This window comes from Cyclopterus lumpus, chromosome 3, assembly GCF_009769545.1.
Source record: "Cyclopterus lumpus isolate fCycLum1 chromosome 3, fCycLum1.pri, whole genome shotgun sequence".
NCBI lineage: Eukaryota > Metazoa > Chordata > Actinopteri > Perciformes > Cyclopteridae > Cyclopterus > Cyclopterus lumpus.
The window spans coordinates 7,041,918-7,056,502 of NC_046968.1; the positions used below are offsets into that span (position 1 = coordinate 7,041,918).

Sequence of the window (14,585 nt, forward strand, 5' to 3'; positions counted from 1 at the left end):
ATCCCCCAATATTCTGTGAACACTCTTCTTCGGGGTGTTCACGAGAGGGGGGGGGGGGGAGCATCCTCCATGCCGACCATCTCCCCACGGTCATATCTCCAAACACTTTAGGGCTGAAATCAGTGTGCCGGGTTTTGACGTACATAGTGATGACAGCTGTCATGGCTGCTTCAGAGGCTGCGGGCGAGAGGGGTTGCCCATGGACGACGCTAAAGCCCATGGACGACGCTAAAGCCCCCCCCCCCCTCCCCAACCAATGAGACGGGAGAATGAGGCAGTCAGGAGAGCCCTGAGCCCGCCTCCCTTGGTCCTTGAACACTTCCATTCATCCCTCTCCCTTCGGCCTGCTCCTCCGCTCTGATCACCGTCATTTAAAAAATAACTTAATGCATGGTTGCTTCCCCCCATACAACCCCCCCCCCCCCTTCTCTACTGTCCTTGCATTTTTCATTCTCTCTTTTTTCCCCTCTCTGGGACTGTACCATCCTTGTGTGTATGGAGGAATGGAGGATGGAAAGGAGGCTGAAGGTAGCCAGGGGGGTTGGGGAGGAAAGAGGCTGGGCATGAGACTGGAATGTTAAGCTGAAGCAGAAACAGCATCAGCGTAACACGGTACACACTGACGAGGATGACAACAGGACATGTAATAGGCTAAGCTCTATTCAAATTGGAAGATACCAATCACTGCTCAGGTGCTGTGTCATTTCTCAAACGTACATTGAAAGCACAGCGTTCTAGCGGCCTATGGATGGCGCTGAAATGGTGAAATAAAACTCACTGCCACGTCAAAGAGGCCCATGTTTCACCACATTATTCACACAGCCAGAGGAGATTTTCTCTGGCAGGAGGTTGTATTTCACATGCATTTATGCCATTTAAATTCATGCATTCTCGATGTCATCTCGATGTTTCATGGTTCCTGTAGCGCATGCCTGAAATTCAAAACAATAAATCTCAGACAGTGAGAATAGCTAAAACGATAAAGATTCAGCACGACAGCTTTTACTCCCACTTCTCTTTGCCCATTAGCACCAACATACCTTTAAATAAATCCAATACATAAGTGTAACACATTATACGTTCTACTTTAAAATTGAAATCTGGCTCGACGGTTAAACCTGAAAATTACAAACACTAATTGATTTGGACCATGCCAAGCTTACAGCAAGTGGAGCATGAAAGGACCATTGAAATCAAAGAGTGCGTCTTGACGTTAAGTCCTCGCATCAAACAGAAACCCCAGCGTACGCGTTTCACTTTCTATCCATGTGATGCACATTAACTCTGAATAGCTTCCACGCTCTTCACAGAAAAGTAAACAGCAAAGCGGACCGAGAAAATGTAAATAGTTTGCATGATTAATGTTAATGTGTCTTTAACTTGCCCATCGCCAACAGTGAACCAGTCTAGAAGTACGATATTTTCTAGCCGTTGAAATTCTTTAACTGGGCCCCCGACTCCGGAAGGTCATGCCAAACATGAGCTCAATGCTAATTTAGATCATCTCACGCAGTCGGGAGGGGTTCAGCCTCACGAGCAGGGAGATCTGCATATTTGGATACAATGCTGCTGTCCAACAACGCATAGTTGGACAGCCACTCCACTCCTCACATATTTGAGAGATGGACCAGTGCGCTGTGTCTGCTCTTCTCTTCTCTCGTGATATTGTTGGGCACCAGACGGAGGCCTCAGACGCTACCGCCAGCACATGAACGCACCACGCAACGTTAAAAGCATATGCTGCTAATAGGTTGCTATGCTTTCATATTTGTTAACTCAGTAGCAGTAACTGTCCAAAGCCTCAACCTGAGCCTGGTCTGAAACTGGAAAATTGTGTTCAGAATGAGTCAGCGTGGCCCGTGAACCAATGACACTCTCTTTCCTGAATTCCTAACTCTGTCATTATGTTAGCGGGCTGTTAGAAACTCCAACCACCACATGGTTGGTTCAGGCTGGACTGTTAAAGCACTTTGCCTTGCATCAAAACATCACCGCTCAGTTTCCACGGCAACAAATAAACCGTAGATCCTTCACGTCCGAAAAAACCCATGTTCGCAAACAGACACAAATACAGTTCAACATCATTCCAAGGTACGCGGCCGCACACTCTGTTGTGAAACCAAGCCGCTGTCTGACAGGAGACAGATCGCTGTCGGAGTGTGTCAACATCCAGCTTCACCAATCCAACGCAAACGGCCTCCGGGCATCGTGCAATCTGCGGTGTTTGACAACACGGCTTCGAGGGAGATTAGCTGTCTGCTTATCAGACGGACTGGGAAAAAGTGTTCCAACTTTGGAGGTCAGGACATCCATGGTGGTGGTTGCAAAGTGATACAGGGAGAGCAGGTGCAAAAGCAAACGGAAGACCAAATAAAGTGTGTGTACTTTTCCAGAAACAGACAAATTAAAAACCTTGAAACCTTGGCTGTCGGAGAGCTGGTAAATCACAGCCTTAATACTTCCTTGATGATCCTCTAATACTTAAAAAAAAAAAAAAGAAGCAAAAATACTAAAACAAGATTGATGTCACCATCATCAGTGAGTCACTGAGAGTGGCAGCGTGAGGAACTAAAGTCTCGCTGCCCAGCTCACGCTGCTGGTGGAAAAACTGAAGCAGACACACAGGCAAAGCACACAACTGAGGAGGTGGGGGGGGGGGGGGGAGAGATGAAGGGAAATTACCTTCAAATGAGGAAGAATTCAAAAATAGTCTGGATGTTTTGATCAGGTAAAACACAGAATGGAAGTTCAGTTCTGAGTTGCTAATGTAACAGCATGTGGTGTGGGGGGAGGGCGAGAGAGAGAGACAATGACTCGGTCTACACACTGGGTGGACAAGGTCTATTGTGTGTCAGGGTTGTTCAAGGTTCAGTCTTTAACCAATCCTGTACATGGTCCAATGATGGGTGGTCTTTTTTTTCCCTCCCGCGCACGAGTGGATAAGACGGTTCATTCTTAGTATAGTAAGAGAATGTGACGTTAGGTGGGGGAAAAGAGGGCGGCTGTAGACCCGAATCATGATGTACACTTAATACACAGAACAGGATATTGAGTTCTTACAAGAAAGTCCTTTTGAAGGTTCTCTTCCCCGACACCTTCTGTGCCCCGACCCCTGTATCAGATTATATAGACCAATGAGGAAATGACCACTATCCTCCAAGCAGACACTGGTCAATATTAATATGGCAGACAATTAAAATGGTTTTGCCCCCTTTGGGTAATTTCAAAACCTTGTTGTAAGCAGTACACAAAGAGGGGAAAACGGCTTTGACTTTCAATAAACGGGCTCAATATGTCCAGAAAAAAAAGTTGCAGTTTAATTGTTTTAGCTGTCGGGAATTCTTTTCTCTTACAAACCGGCTGTAAGCTCCACAGCAAAAACATGCACACCTACAAATGAATGTCTGACTTCCCAGCTGCCGTGAACCAATTAAAGCATGTCATATCAACCCCCAGTGGGTTTTTACCAATTACGTGGATGGAAAATTGTGAGAGAAAGAGAAAACCTTTCATCTGTATTTAAACAGCCAACAACCCCCTCAAAAACACTGCTGCAGACATTTTTTGAAAACTTCACTTAACACTGTGGAGACCAGGAGTCTGCTGCTGAAGATGGTGAATAGAAGTTTGTCACAGGTAAAGGTTCCATAGGAGACGATTAACAGGGAGGTTGCATTGCACCACCTGAGAGTCCTTGAAACACTTCATGCTAAGCTATGAAATAATATATGTACCGTTTACTGCAACGTCTGTAGTTTTCCAAAGATGAGCCGTAAAAGATAGAGTTTGGTTTCAGTCAGAAAGCGGCACTCTCTATTTTCGATGCGTTATCTGCTGCAGATATGTCTGCTCAGTTTTAAACAAAGAGCATCCTTGTAATGGAGTTAGCTAAGGAATCACAATGCACCTGCAACATCCTAACTTGACTCACGCACCCACTCAAGTCTTTCTCAACTCTTAACAACCAAAGTAAAATGCAGAGTAAAAGATAATCCTCAAATGTAACCAGTATGGAAATAGAGAAAGAAAAACAAACAAATAAAACAATTAAAATAGCATCTGCACATCACATTGAGGCCAGCAATCAGTCAGTCCATCCTCCTGCTGCTTCCTCACTCCTTTGTCAGTGACAGACAGAGAGAGAAACTACAGCACTGCTGTTGTTTAGTCCTCCATAAACGTCACAGGGGGAAGTTTATGGTCAACAGATGCTCGAGTAAAGGAGTTTTTATTTATTTTTATTTTTACCCCCTCAACACTCAAGGAAGGGGGCTTCATGGTCACCCAAGGCGACCCGGAGTTAACCTCCCCCTGTGTTGCCACGGAAACGGAAGAGCTGAGAAACAGGGAGGAAGCCAGGCGGTGGGAGTCACGACCCGGCGGAGTGAGCGGAGAGAGCGGACCGGAGTTTGTCTTTTCATGTGTAATTGTCTCTGTCCGCCTCTGTCTTGATGCTGTTGTCTCTCTTCCAGGTTGTACCTCTGACACACACACACACACACACACACACAAGCTGCTGCTGTCGTCGTTGTTGTCTGCTCCCGCACCTCAGAGGCCAGATTTATTCACTACTTCTGATTCGGCAGTCTGCAGTCGGCTCCACCAGCAACAAGGAGGTCTTTCTTCCGACACAGCTGGCTTCCCCCAAGATGGCGGGCCGGTAGTTGAGCAATGCCAGCGGGCTGATTTTGAACTATTACATTGTTTAAGCTGTAATTATTACTGCGCTTTCATTACAGATGAGGTGATTAACTACACAGTTAGTCCTCCCGGTTTTGCAACTGGTGCAACACTCCCTCTCGCAGAACACCTCCTCGACAACGCGCTCGTACACAGAGTACATGCAGTTACACATTTCTGTTTCGGCCCGGTGCAACACGTCCGCCTCAGAGATGCTCAAGACTCCAAGAACATTTCGGCATTACCCGCGAAACAGCAGCTGGTTAACAGGATGAAAACGGAGTAAAAGCCAAGAGAGGGAAACAAGTGATTCCAGTTGAAATGCACCTGCCTTGAAAAGGCCCAACACAACAACTGGTTAGTCAGCGTCCGGACAAAAGCTACATCGTGGCGACAAAGGAACATTTCAAACACGTCTGAGACCAGATTTCTTTAAAGTAGCAATCGGGAAAGGGATACAAAAAAGGTTCCATGACAGAGTACTTGCTGTATTGACAGACAAGTTATACAGAAATAGAGGTGTATCCTGTCTAGGTTTTTAGATTTCACTGAAGTATGACAGAGAGAATACAAAATTGCTTTCAGAACACCTGCAGGCACCTGTCCATTTTACCTCATGCAATATCTGTGCTTCACTATTTTTCTTGATCAGTGCTGCATAAGATGTATATTGCAATACACAATCCCTTGTAAAATATATATATATATATATATATATATATATATATATATATATATATATATATATAGATAGATTTTTTGAAGAGAATACATCAGTCAAGTGGAAACAGATTGTGGTCAGACTTGTGACAAGCGTACCTGGAGTCTCCTTTGCCCAGGTTAGCTCCGCCAGGATGGAGGATTGTCTGGTTGTTCTCCATCTCCACGATACATTTCGTGTTTAAATCCTTTTCTGTGGATCAGACGACACACGTTGTTACAACCAAAGCACCGAACGCCGCGACAACACGTTTCTACAGTTACCCGTGATCGTTTTTAACATTTCAACACCATGTCATGGATTGAGGCACACAAGTTAAATAGTTAATGTTAATTTCCTGTGAAACATCAAAGTTTAAACAGTTCTTAGAGCGTGCCGAGGAAACACCAGGTCTGAGAAGTGGCCTTTGGGTGAGCATTAAGCTAATCAATTGAACAGGACTTGTCCATGGAATCAGTTTATTTCCCTTCCACACACACACACAGACACAGACACAGACACAGACACAGACACAGACACACAAACACAGTGTGAGTCATGACGCAACTCACCACAGAGTGGTCCTAATGTTCCATTCACTTTATTTATGTTAATCGCCTGTACAGGTCAGCATATAATGTCGCTCATTGAGGATGTGTTACCAAGGTGTTACCCGACAAATGTAAGGGATGCATTAGTGCAGAGTGAATATCTGCTCTCTTTTTGACAACCTAAAAGACGGACGGCTCACATGTTCCCAGTATGAACAAACTGGTGTTTGTTTTCTTACAACTTCTAATAGAAGCCTTGCTGTGAAAGCAACCAGCACAAGAGTTGGAAAATAACTAAACGAACTGCGCTGGAAAAGTCACGAGGCTGGTAAGTGTCTCCATTCATCCGCCTAGGAGTCCTAATGGTGACCAGTTTTTGGCAGAACTTGCACTGGTTGTGCATTTTAAAATTATTATTTTTAAAAGGGCATTTGATCATTTGACTTTTAAAATAAGAATTTGACTAATTTAGTAGAAGAATACCTGTCTTTAGTTCTGGGAAAAGGTTTTATTTTATTTTTTTATTGCAAATTGCTGCAATTTATTACATTGCACCAATCTACTTTTCCACTCACATAAAAATGTTAAGGGTCACAACATATTGAATTAACATAATAAGGATCATGCAGATTTGTTTTTTAAAAGGGAAAATACTCTCAGGCTTTATGCTAATCAATAATACAGGATCAGGACATCTACATGTGGTCAAATTCTTGCCATTTAACTGGATAGGATTTAAGGTGGAACGCAGGAGTCTTTCTTCACTTGTGTTGCTCCTGGTGAGGATATCATCTTCTATTTTGCCACCTTACACAGGGAGGGTCAGATGTCGAGGCTGGAGCAGCACTCCTTTATTTGCAAATCAGTGTTTGCTCAAGGACATTACGGCAGAGAGGGGAGTTGCTGGTAATAAATAAATGTCCTTCAACTGTCCGACCTGGTTCAAGCCTTCAATGCAAACAAGCATCCATCCTGTAATGTAAAGTGTATCACTGTATTGGCCATCGTTAGATTTCTAAGACACAACCATGATGAGATGACCCCAGATGACTTTTGATTATCACGTAACCATTAAGCAGAACTTCAGCAAATGTATTAGGACAGAAGAAAAATGGTCTGTGGTTTCAATTCCTTTCTTCTACAGGAACTCTTAGTCAGTGGCATTTATGCCTTCAACTGCCTTTGTCTGATCAGGGCATGACTACTCTGAAGCAGGGATGAGCTCGTACAGTACAGTCAATTAGTCAGCAGTGGAGCGTGTGCCATTTTTTCTCAACAGAACTTTTTTCATCCGGCAGTAGCAGGTAGAAGTCACTTCACAAGTGTGTTACTTTTTCTGAAAGTAGCAGTTCCAGTAGACTACTCGTACTTCCTATTCACAGTAAGAATCTGGCATATTCCCCCTCCCTGAGATACAAAGGGGAATCCCGACCCGAGGAGCTCTACATCTGAGGAAGAAGCTAGCTGTGCAAACCAGGCACGCAGGGGTAGAGCCATGGAAACTTGGTGTCAAACAGTCAGAGGACCTGAATCACCCTCCAATTATTCTGCTGTCAAGGATACTACAGATCAGCAAAAAGGAAAAAGAAAAGCAGGGTGAGCCAACAGCGACTGAAACAGAGAGGCTGAACTTTATTCTGCTGCTGCCTACATTACCCATGTGTCCCTACTGCTGCGGCTTCACTTCCTGCTAACCCAGAGGGGAAAGTTTGATGCGATGTGGTGGTGATGAGGATAAATGCACCCATTGTTATCTGCCTCTCTTTGCTCCACAACCAGCGGCTCCCACTTTCCACTTCTCTCTGGTCCTTCCACCGGAGCGGAGGTTTTGGCACCGCGGCCCCGACATCGGCCAGGAAGCCGATTGGCCCCGGTGTTGGCGTTGCTACGCCTGGGGTTGCTCTGTTCTTGGAAGGCCACAGCCATGGGAACATGGGGCATTACGCAATGTTAGCAAATATTCATTCACTCACTCCCTTCCTGCCTTTGTCCAGCTCGCCTGTTAAAGCGCCTCTCCTCCTCAACCTGGGCTACACAGGGACAGTGCCCTTGGGGTTAAAGAAGCCGACTTATTATTTCAGAGTCACAGGTCTGAATCGCTGCACCAGCTGGTGAAATGCGAGGGCCCTCCCATAACTACGACTGCTGCTGCTGCTGCTGCTGCTGCGTCCTGAAGCAAATGTCTGGCAGCAGAGGACAGGGAAGAAGCTGTACCTGAACAGAGCAGCTGAAAGAATGTGAAGAGGCCTGGAGAGCAAACCATGTGGAGCTCAGAGATCAGAGAGGCACCACTGGAAAATTGGCTTTGCTGGTTCCAAAACCCTTTACCGCTGCCTTCAGTAAGCCATCAATTTGCCTGCGTGTTCACCATCACCAAAATCATAATTAGCCTTCTCTTGCTGAGCAATTGACAACCAGTGAAGGAATTTGTTTACACTGTGAACAAAATAGGCTTTGCCTGTTTGAAATCAGGCACCAGGGAAGTTGGAAATACAGCAACTGGGAACACAGGAAGATGGACTCGTCTACTTTTGACTTTTTTGGTGCTTGAATCATAGTGATTTTGCAATAACCAAAAACACAATGAGGATTTTGTGTTCCATAGTCAGAGTATTCAGACAACAATGGAATTAAAGGTGAACGCACACACACACAAAAAAGAGGTGTCAAGTAAATCTGGCAGACAGGTTTGCCATCACCTTAACAAGTTCACACTTACAGCGGAGAGTGCACATTGGCATACAAAGTGGGAAGTGGTCCATAACATAACTTGTCCCGTTAAAAATGCATGAGATGTGGCAAAAAAAAAATGCATTACAGTAACTTGGATTCCACCAGAGCCAACCTGTGACCTCTCCGCTTCTGTCTCGCCGTTTAGTTAGTTAAGTTATGTCTTCCAAAAAATAGGAATACATACATAGAATGTATGCGTCCCCAAAACAAATGTCCAACTCTGCAGTGTTATTACTGAAATAATGACACACTGCTGCGTTTCTCTAGATTAGAGTTCAGGGTAATTCTCTGCTTATGGGAACAGTGTGGCGATCAACTGCCTTGGTCTTGTGACCGACTTCTCAGTCCCAGCTCATGGAGGAGAGAGAGAGGAGAGAGGAGAGGAAGAGAGGGATATAGAGAGAGGAGAGAGAGAGAGAGATGCATCTGATTCATTCTGCCAGTTGTCAATCAACCACTCTGCCTCAGCAGCTCTGCTCCTCCTCCTCCTCCTCCTTCTTCTTCTTCTTCTTCTTCTTCTTCTTCTTCTTCTTCTTCTTCTTCTTCTTCTTCTTCTTCTTCTTCTTCTTCTTCTTTCGTGGGACACATGGTCTCCCACTCAAGAAACACGACTTGGCAATCGACCAGGAACAAAAAGTAATCCGTCCCTTACAGCGTGCTGTATTGAACAATTGCAATATCATTGGCCGGAGACTTTACACGCAGATTTGTGTAACACTGAGCCTTTGTTACCCCAGGCTTTTCTAAAATTAGGCACGAGAATGTGACAATACGTGGACAGAATAATGCAGCGGTCCACGGAAAATTGGTGGACTGAAGATACGTCCATGTTCGCCAAATGTTAATGAGGCAGCGATGATGGGAGTAAGAGAAGAGCCTCTATCCAGAAACTATATTATCACTGGCAACTTAATTTATAGTAAAAGATATTTCGTAACCAATGATGCTCCTGAGTTGTTGTTGTTTTCCGCTGACATTTTGCTGTTGCCCACGTTAAATGTTGTGGCAGCAAGTGACAGATGAAGTCAAAAGGCTATTGGCGTCTGGATGTCAGCCAAAGCGCTTGGACTTTTTAACAGTAGATCTCACACAGCAGCTCAGCTTTAAATGTAGCTGGATGCCAGGCAGCCATGAGCGAAGCCCTATGGTAGCAATGTACACACAAATGCCATCCAGACCACGGCTTTTTTTTAAAAATGTATCTGCAGGAGCTCATTTCACAAATGTGTGGGTGATTTCTGACTGGCATCCCATTGCCAGGAAATTAAGAGGAGGGGGGGTATTTATGTCGAGCCAGTCTCCTGTTATTGTTTGTTTACAGTTAACCTGTGGTTGTGTATGCCTCATATAAACCTGAGGTTATCTATGTGCAACAGTGTCCATGTGATTTCGGGGCATTCATATCAATAGTCGGACACATTTACATGCACTATACAGTCTCAAAGCATCCATTATGTTAACCCTGACATTATGCAGCCTCCGTGTACAGCATTCGTTTTGAGAGCGAGTGTAACAATAACAAATCCAACCAGTGCAGCCCCCTCACCTCTCCTGTTCATGGGCCGGACACGGACAGCCACCTTGACATTAGCGTCGTCCAGGCTGGGCTCCCCCATGCTGACTCCTTGCCCGGGCAGGGGAGGTATCGCTGGTCCCAAATATATCAGCTCTTCGGCCAAACAATCATCCAAAAGGCTGGAAATGTCGCACTAGCGGGTCTGACAGCCAGCTAGCTTCGCTCAGCTTTGCTCCATAGACCAGGCATGTCCACGGGGGAGAGGAAAAAGACACCCAAAAAAAGAAAGCCTGGACAAAATCCTGCAGGAAGCCAGCCGCCGCCGCCGCCGCCGCCGCTGCTGCTTATCTTCTTCTTCTTCTGCTCATATTCCAGGCTAATTTAAATCCACAGAGGGGTGGACGCTGGAAGGAAAGGAAAATGGAAATTAAGTACGTAGTTAAAGCAGATGGTGGATGTGACCGAGCAAACATATATGCTATCTGAAAAAAGAAAAAGAAAAACGGGCTAGCCAGCTAATTTGCCAGGCAAACTGAAGGGTAGCAGCGGTAGGATAGGAAGAAAGTTTGGGCCATTTCCTTCCATTTGACTTCATAACATCCCCGGAAACTACCCCGCCTTCGAGCTACACACCTTGGTGGATTCATCCCGGGGGTGACACCGCTAACCTACGCGTATAACGGGGGAGAGAGATCGCTAGAGGAGCGCCTGGCGATGATCTACTTCTTCCCAATGGAATCCACTACGTCCTCCCTGCGCGTCGAGCTGGAGGCTGCGAGCGGCGTCCGCTTTTCCGCTAAAGTGTTGCCCCTTCAAAGTAAAAGCGCGACAGTTGAACTCTCGTCTGTCAAACTCGGTTCTCAGTAGAATACGCATCGTTTCCACACAACACGATAGCGACGTTTAGGACGAGACGGGCTGTGTAGCCTTACAGCTAAAACGTGCATACTTGTAGCTGGTCCTGACGCATTTATTTGTTCGTTAACCCAAACCACCAAAGAAGCCAAGGGGCCGCTGTCAAACGTCGACTTTTCAGTTTAATGTTGCTTTAAAACTACCGCCAACTGGGAATATGTTTTAACGTTTGTTAAGGAACACTAAAATAATCGGGATTAAAAAAATAGCGGCAGTGAAATTAACGTTAGTAAACCCCTTACCTTACTGTCTCCGCTAACGTTAACTCTCCCATCGCTACCGTTCATTTATATAACGCTGTGCTCAATAGGAGCACCTGTTTACGTTGACTAATTCGTGCACGTTTACGACAGTGTCCGTTGAACGTGTCTCTCGTTTACGTCCCTCTATTCTTACGTGTGTGGTTCATCTTGCGGTTTCGGCGAAACAGTTCCCACAGGGGGACGTTATGAGCTCACGTGCACCAGCCGGTGACCGTTAACGTCAAGTTAGCAAGCAGCTACAAAGTGCCGGTCAAGCTCGGTAATTCAGGGATTCTCTCACAGTTCCACGCGCTCCCCGGGAGAACCGGGCTGAATAACAACCATAACTACCGTTCTTTTGGATGAAATATGGGGGGGAAAACGCGTGTTACCAGATGTGTTGAAGCCCTCAGTCAGTCACGCGACACTTCCGCTGTCCGCCGTCAAAGTAAACACACTAGGGCGTTACACTTCCCACGATAGTTTTCAAAATAAATCGCTCGAGTCCAGTCCCATTACTTCGTGTTACAGTGATATTCAGCCAGTCCAGTTCAGTTTCGTCGCATTCCACGTCAAGCAAGTGAACTCAGATGAACATTTATTGATAAACACGCTTTTTTAACTAATATGTATGTTAATCAAACGGCGCCTAATCTAAAATTGCATCAAATACCACGCATTAAAACGTTTACCAGTTACTAAACACTAATAACATATATACTATTTTAGAATCAGCTATTATCTTGAAAAGCAAGTACCGGAAGTATTGACACATCCTTCGACGAAACAAAGGATTCTTGTCAATTTCAATTCCGACTGTGCTACAGGCCTATAGACTGGAAGGTTGCTGACCCCTGCTGAGCACATTTGGTACCACGTGACAATATTACAATAAAACAATGAGGCATACCATGCCTAATATTAGGCTTTATCTCGTGATGGAGTTGTTCCATTTCTTTTGGCTGTTGAGAAGCTAAAGCCATGAGTGACCAAAACATTAAAATACGGTCGAGGGCCTCTTAAACCCCATCCATGTCATCTGCTTCCACTGTTAACGTGAGGAAGTGTGTTGATGTGAAGCCAGATGATGGTAGTTATATTAAGCTTAAAATATATGAGGGGAAAGGATGATGAGGGGCCTCCATCAGCTACACTTTAGGATTCAAGGCCACCTGAGAAGCACTTTTTAAATAAAAGGGAAATAGGACCTTCATATGTTCCTGTCTCAACCAAAATATGTCATCATTTGATCATTAAGACTGACTGTGTAGGTTTTGTAATTTATTCATTTCTCAATTCCTGTTCAGTATCTCTTATTGGAAGACAAATGTGATCACAAGACATACTATGTGTGCTGTGGATTGCAGTTAGAGGGTTGTCTAGTAACAGGTATTTAACTACAGAGTGAAATCCAGTTTAAACCAATTTACTCTTTGGGGAAAAAAAAGAGAAAATCAGAAAATATCCATCTTAAAGATAGCTTCTCAATCATAGTAGAGGGGTCAGAGGTCACGTAGAGGGGTTGGCATCTTTTTTACATGAAAAAGCAGGTACAGGTATTATACTGGCGTTTACTGGGATCTGATCAGTGGAGCAGTTAGAACCCCTAGAGGGCACTCTGCTGCCAAATGTGGCAGATTTGAAATGTCATCGTGGTGGAAAACCATGGAGAACAACCGTATGTTTAAAAAAATAAGAAATAAAAAAACACTCCTTGCGGTGTAGAGTGGCAGTAATGTAATGGAAATGGTGACCGGAAGGACAGAGTGTATTGAGCTCTTGTCATCACATTGCTGAGAGCATAAGCAGAGGGGAGAAAAGGGATAGGTACCCCACCTCTTTTTCCAAGACACGCACACACACACACACACCAGAGTCTGCGGTCAATGCTCATGTCTTACGGCTCCCAGTGTCGATGTGCTGCCGAGCTGTACAAGTATTGGTTGGAAAGAAGTGCAATGGTCAGCTGCAGCATTTCCTCAAAAGATTGAGATTTGGGAAATGAAAGTAGCAGAAAAATACATACTTTACCTCATTCACATTGTGACCAATTCAAGTTATTTTTCAACTGTGGTTCATTGTGAGATTGAGGAAGCAGTCTGGCGTGGCGCTAATCAAGAGTTATTTTGTTGTGTTTCTAGGAGTCTTCTCCCATGACATCCTTATGGAGCAACAAACAAGACCATTAAGAGAAAAGAGAAAAGAGCTTAGTGTTGTCTGGTTTGGGCATCAAGTAAGTCTGATAAATGAGATGCAGATGAATGAGAAGATATCAGAATGCACAACAGAAAAAAAAGAAATATAAATAAACTATGTTACCAATTTCCAAACTAGACGTTTGCTAAAGGGGAACATAAGAAGCACCGAGCATAAATCACAGTGCACGTTATGTGCTCCACATGTTCTTAGTTGTATGAAAAGTATCATCTTTGGACAAAACAACGTATTTAGTTAAAGTAAGCTTGGATTTCTTGGAAATTGTTAAAGTCCTAACACATGTTTTTATGTTCATGCTTGCACATGTTTACATTTCAGGGTACATCTACTTTGACATTCTTTAAATACATGGCATCGGCGACGGTATATTGTTATTCTTAGGCTAAAGAAAGAAAAAAAAAAAATCACATTCAAATTGCATGTTGAGACATTTGTTTGCACACTTCTGAGGCAGCCGAGTGGTAGTGGAGTTAAAGAATAGTTTAGAGAGAGCAGCAGGAGGAGGGAGATAACTGCAGCAGTGATGCAGACAGAGAACACCAGGTCCAGGTGTTCTCATTTAGCATTAACGAGCCCCTGCCATCTGGAAAAACAGGTCAAGAAGGCAGGAGTCGCCTCACCAAGTATTCAGACCCCTTCACTTTGGCCACACTCGCTTGATCGAGACCATTTTTGTTTTACCCCCACCCCACCAACAATCTACACTCAATAATCCATAAGGACAAAGTGAAATCATGCTTTTATAAAAAGTCGGCAAATCATCAGAAAAAGTTGACTGACATTTTACCACAGAAGGAGCGAGAACACTCGCAGCTTTAGAAATGGTTTTAGAGCCTTGCGGTCTACAGAGAGTTCCTTGGATTTCTTTGCTCGCTGACTGGGAATTTTGGGATATTATATATACGCAGGCGTAGTTGTTTTCTTCTTTTTCTTTTACATTTTATTAATTTAAAATTCAATTTAAAACATAATCACGTGTGCTAAAATGAAAGCCTTTCTAAAGCTTTGCACTGTACCTCACATTTAAATCA

At 44.4% G+C, this 14,585-nt stretch overlaps 1 protein-coding gene across 9 annotated transcripts in view; it reads right to left on the reverse strand.

The window, feature by feature from the left end:
* kif13ba (kinesin family member 13Ba) overlaps window positions 1-11,782 on the reverse strand; it is a 36,131-nt gene extending 24,349 nt beyond the window's left edge. For 5 of the 9 annotated variants that reach the window (XM_034557632.1, XM_034557615.1, XM_034557624.1 and 2 more), the window contains exons 1-3: window positions 11,730-11,782; window positions 10,211-10,584; window positions 5,500-5,593 (exon numbers count right to left, since the gene is read on the reverse strand). In XM_034557632.1, coding sequence (XP_034413523.1) covers window positions 5,500-5,593; window positions 10,211-10,280 — 164 coding nt within the window. In that variant the 5' untranslated portion in view covers window positions 10,281-10,584; window positions 11,730-11,782. The other 4 variants (XM_034557579.1, XM_034557587.1, XM_034557597.1 and 1 more) reach the window with 4 other exon arrangements.
* Between the last annotated feature and the right edge of the window lie 2,803 nt (window positions 11,783-14,585).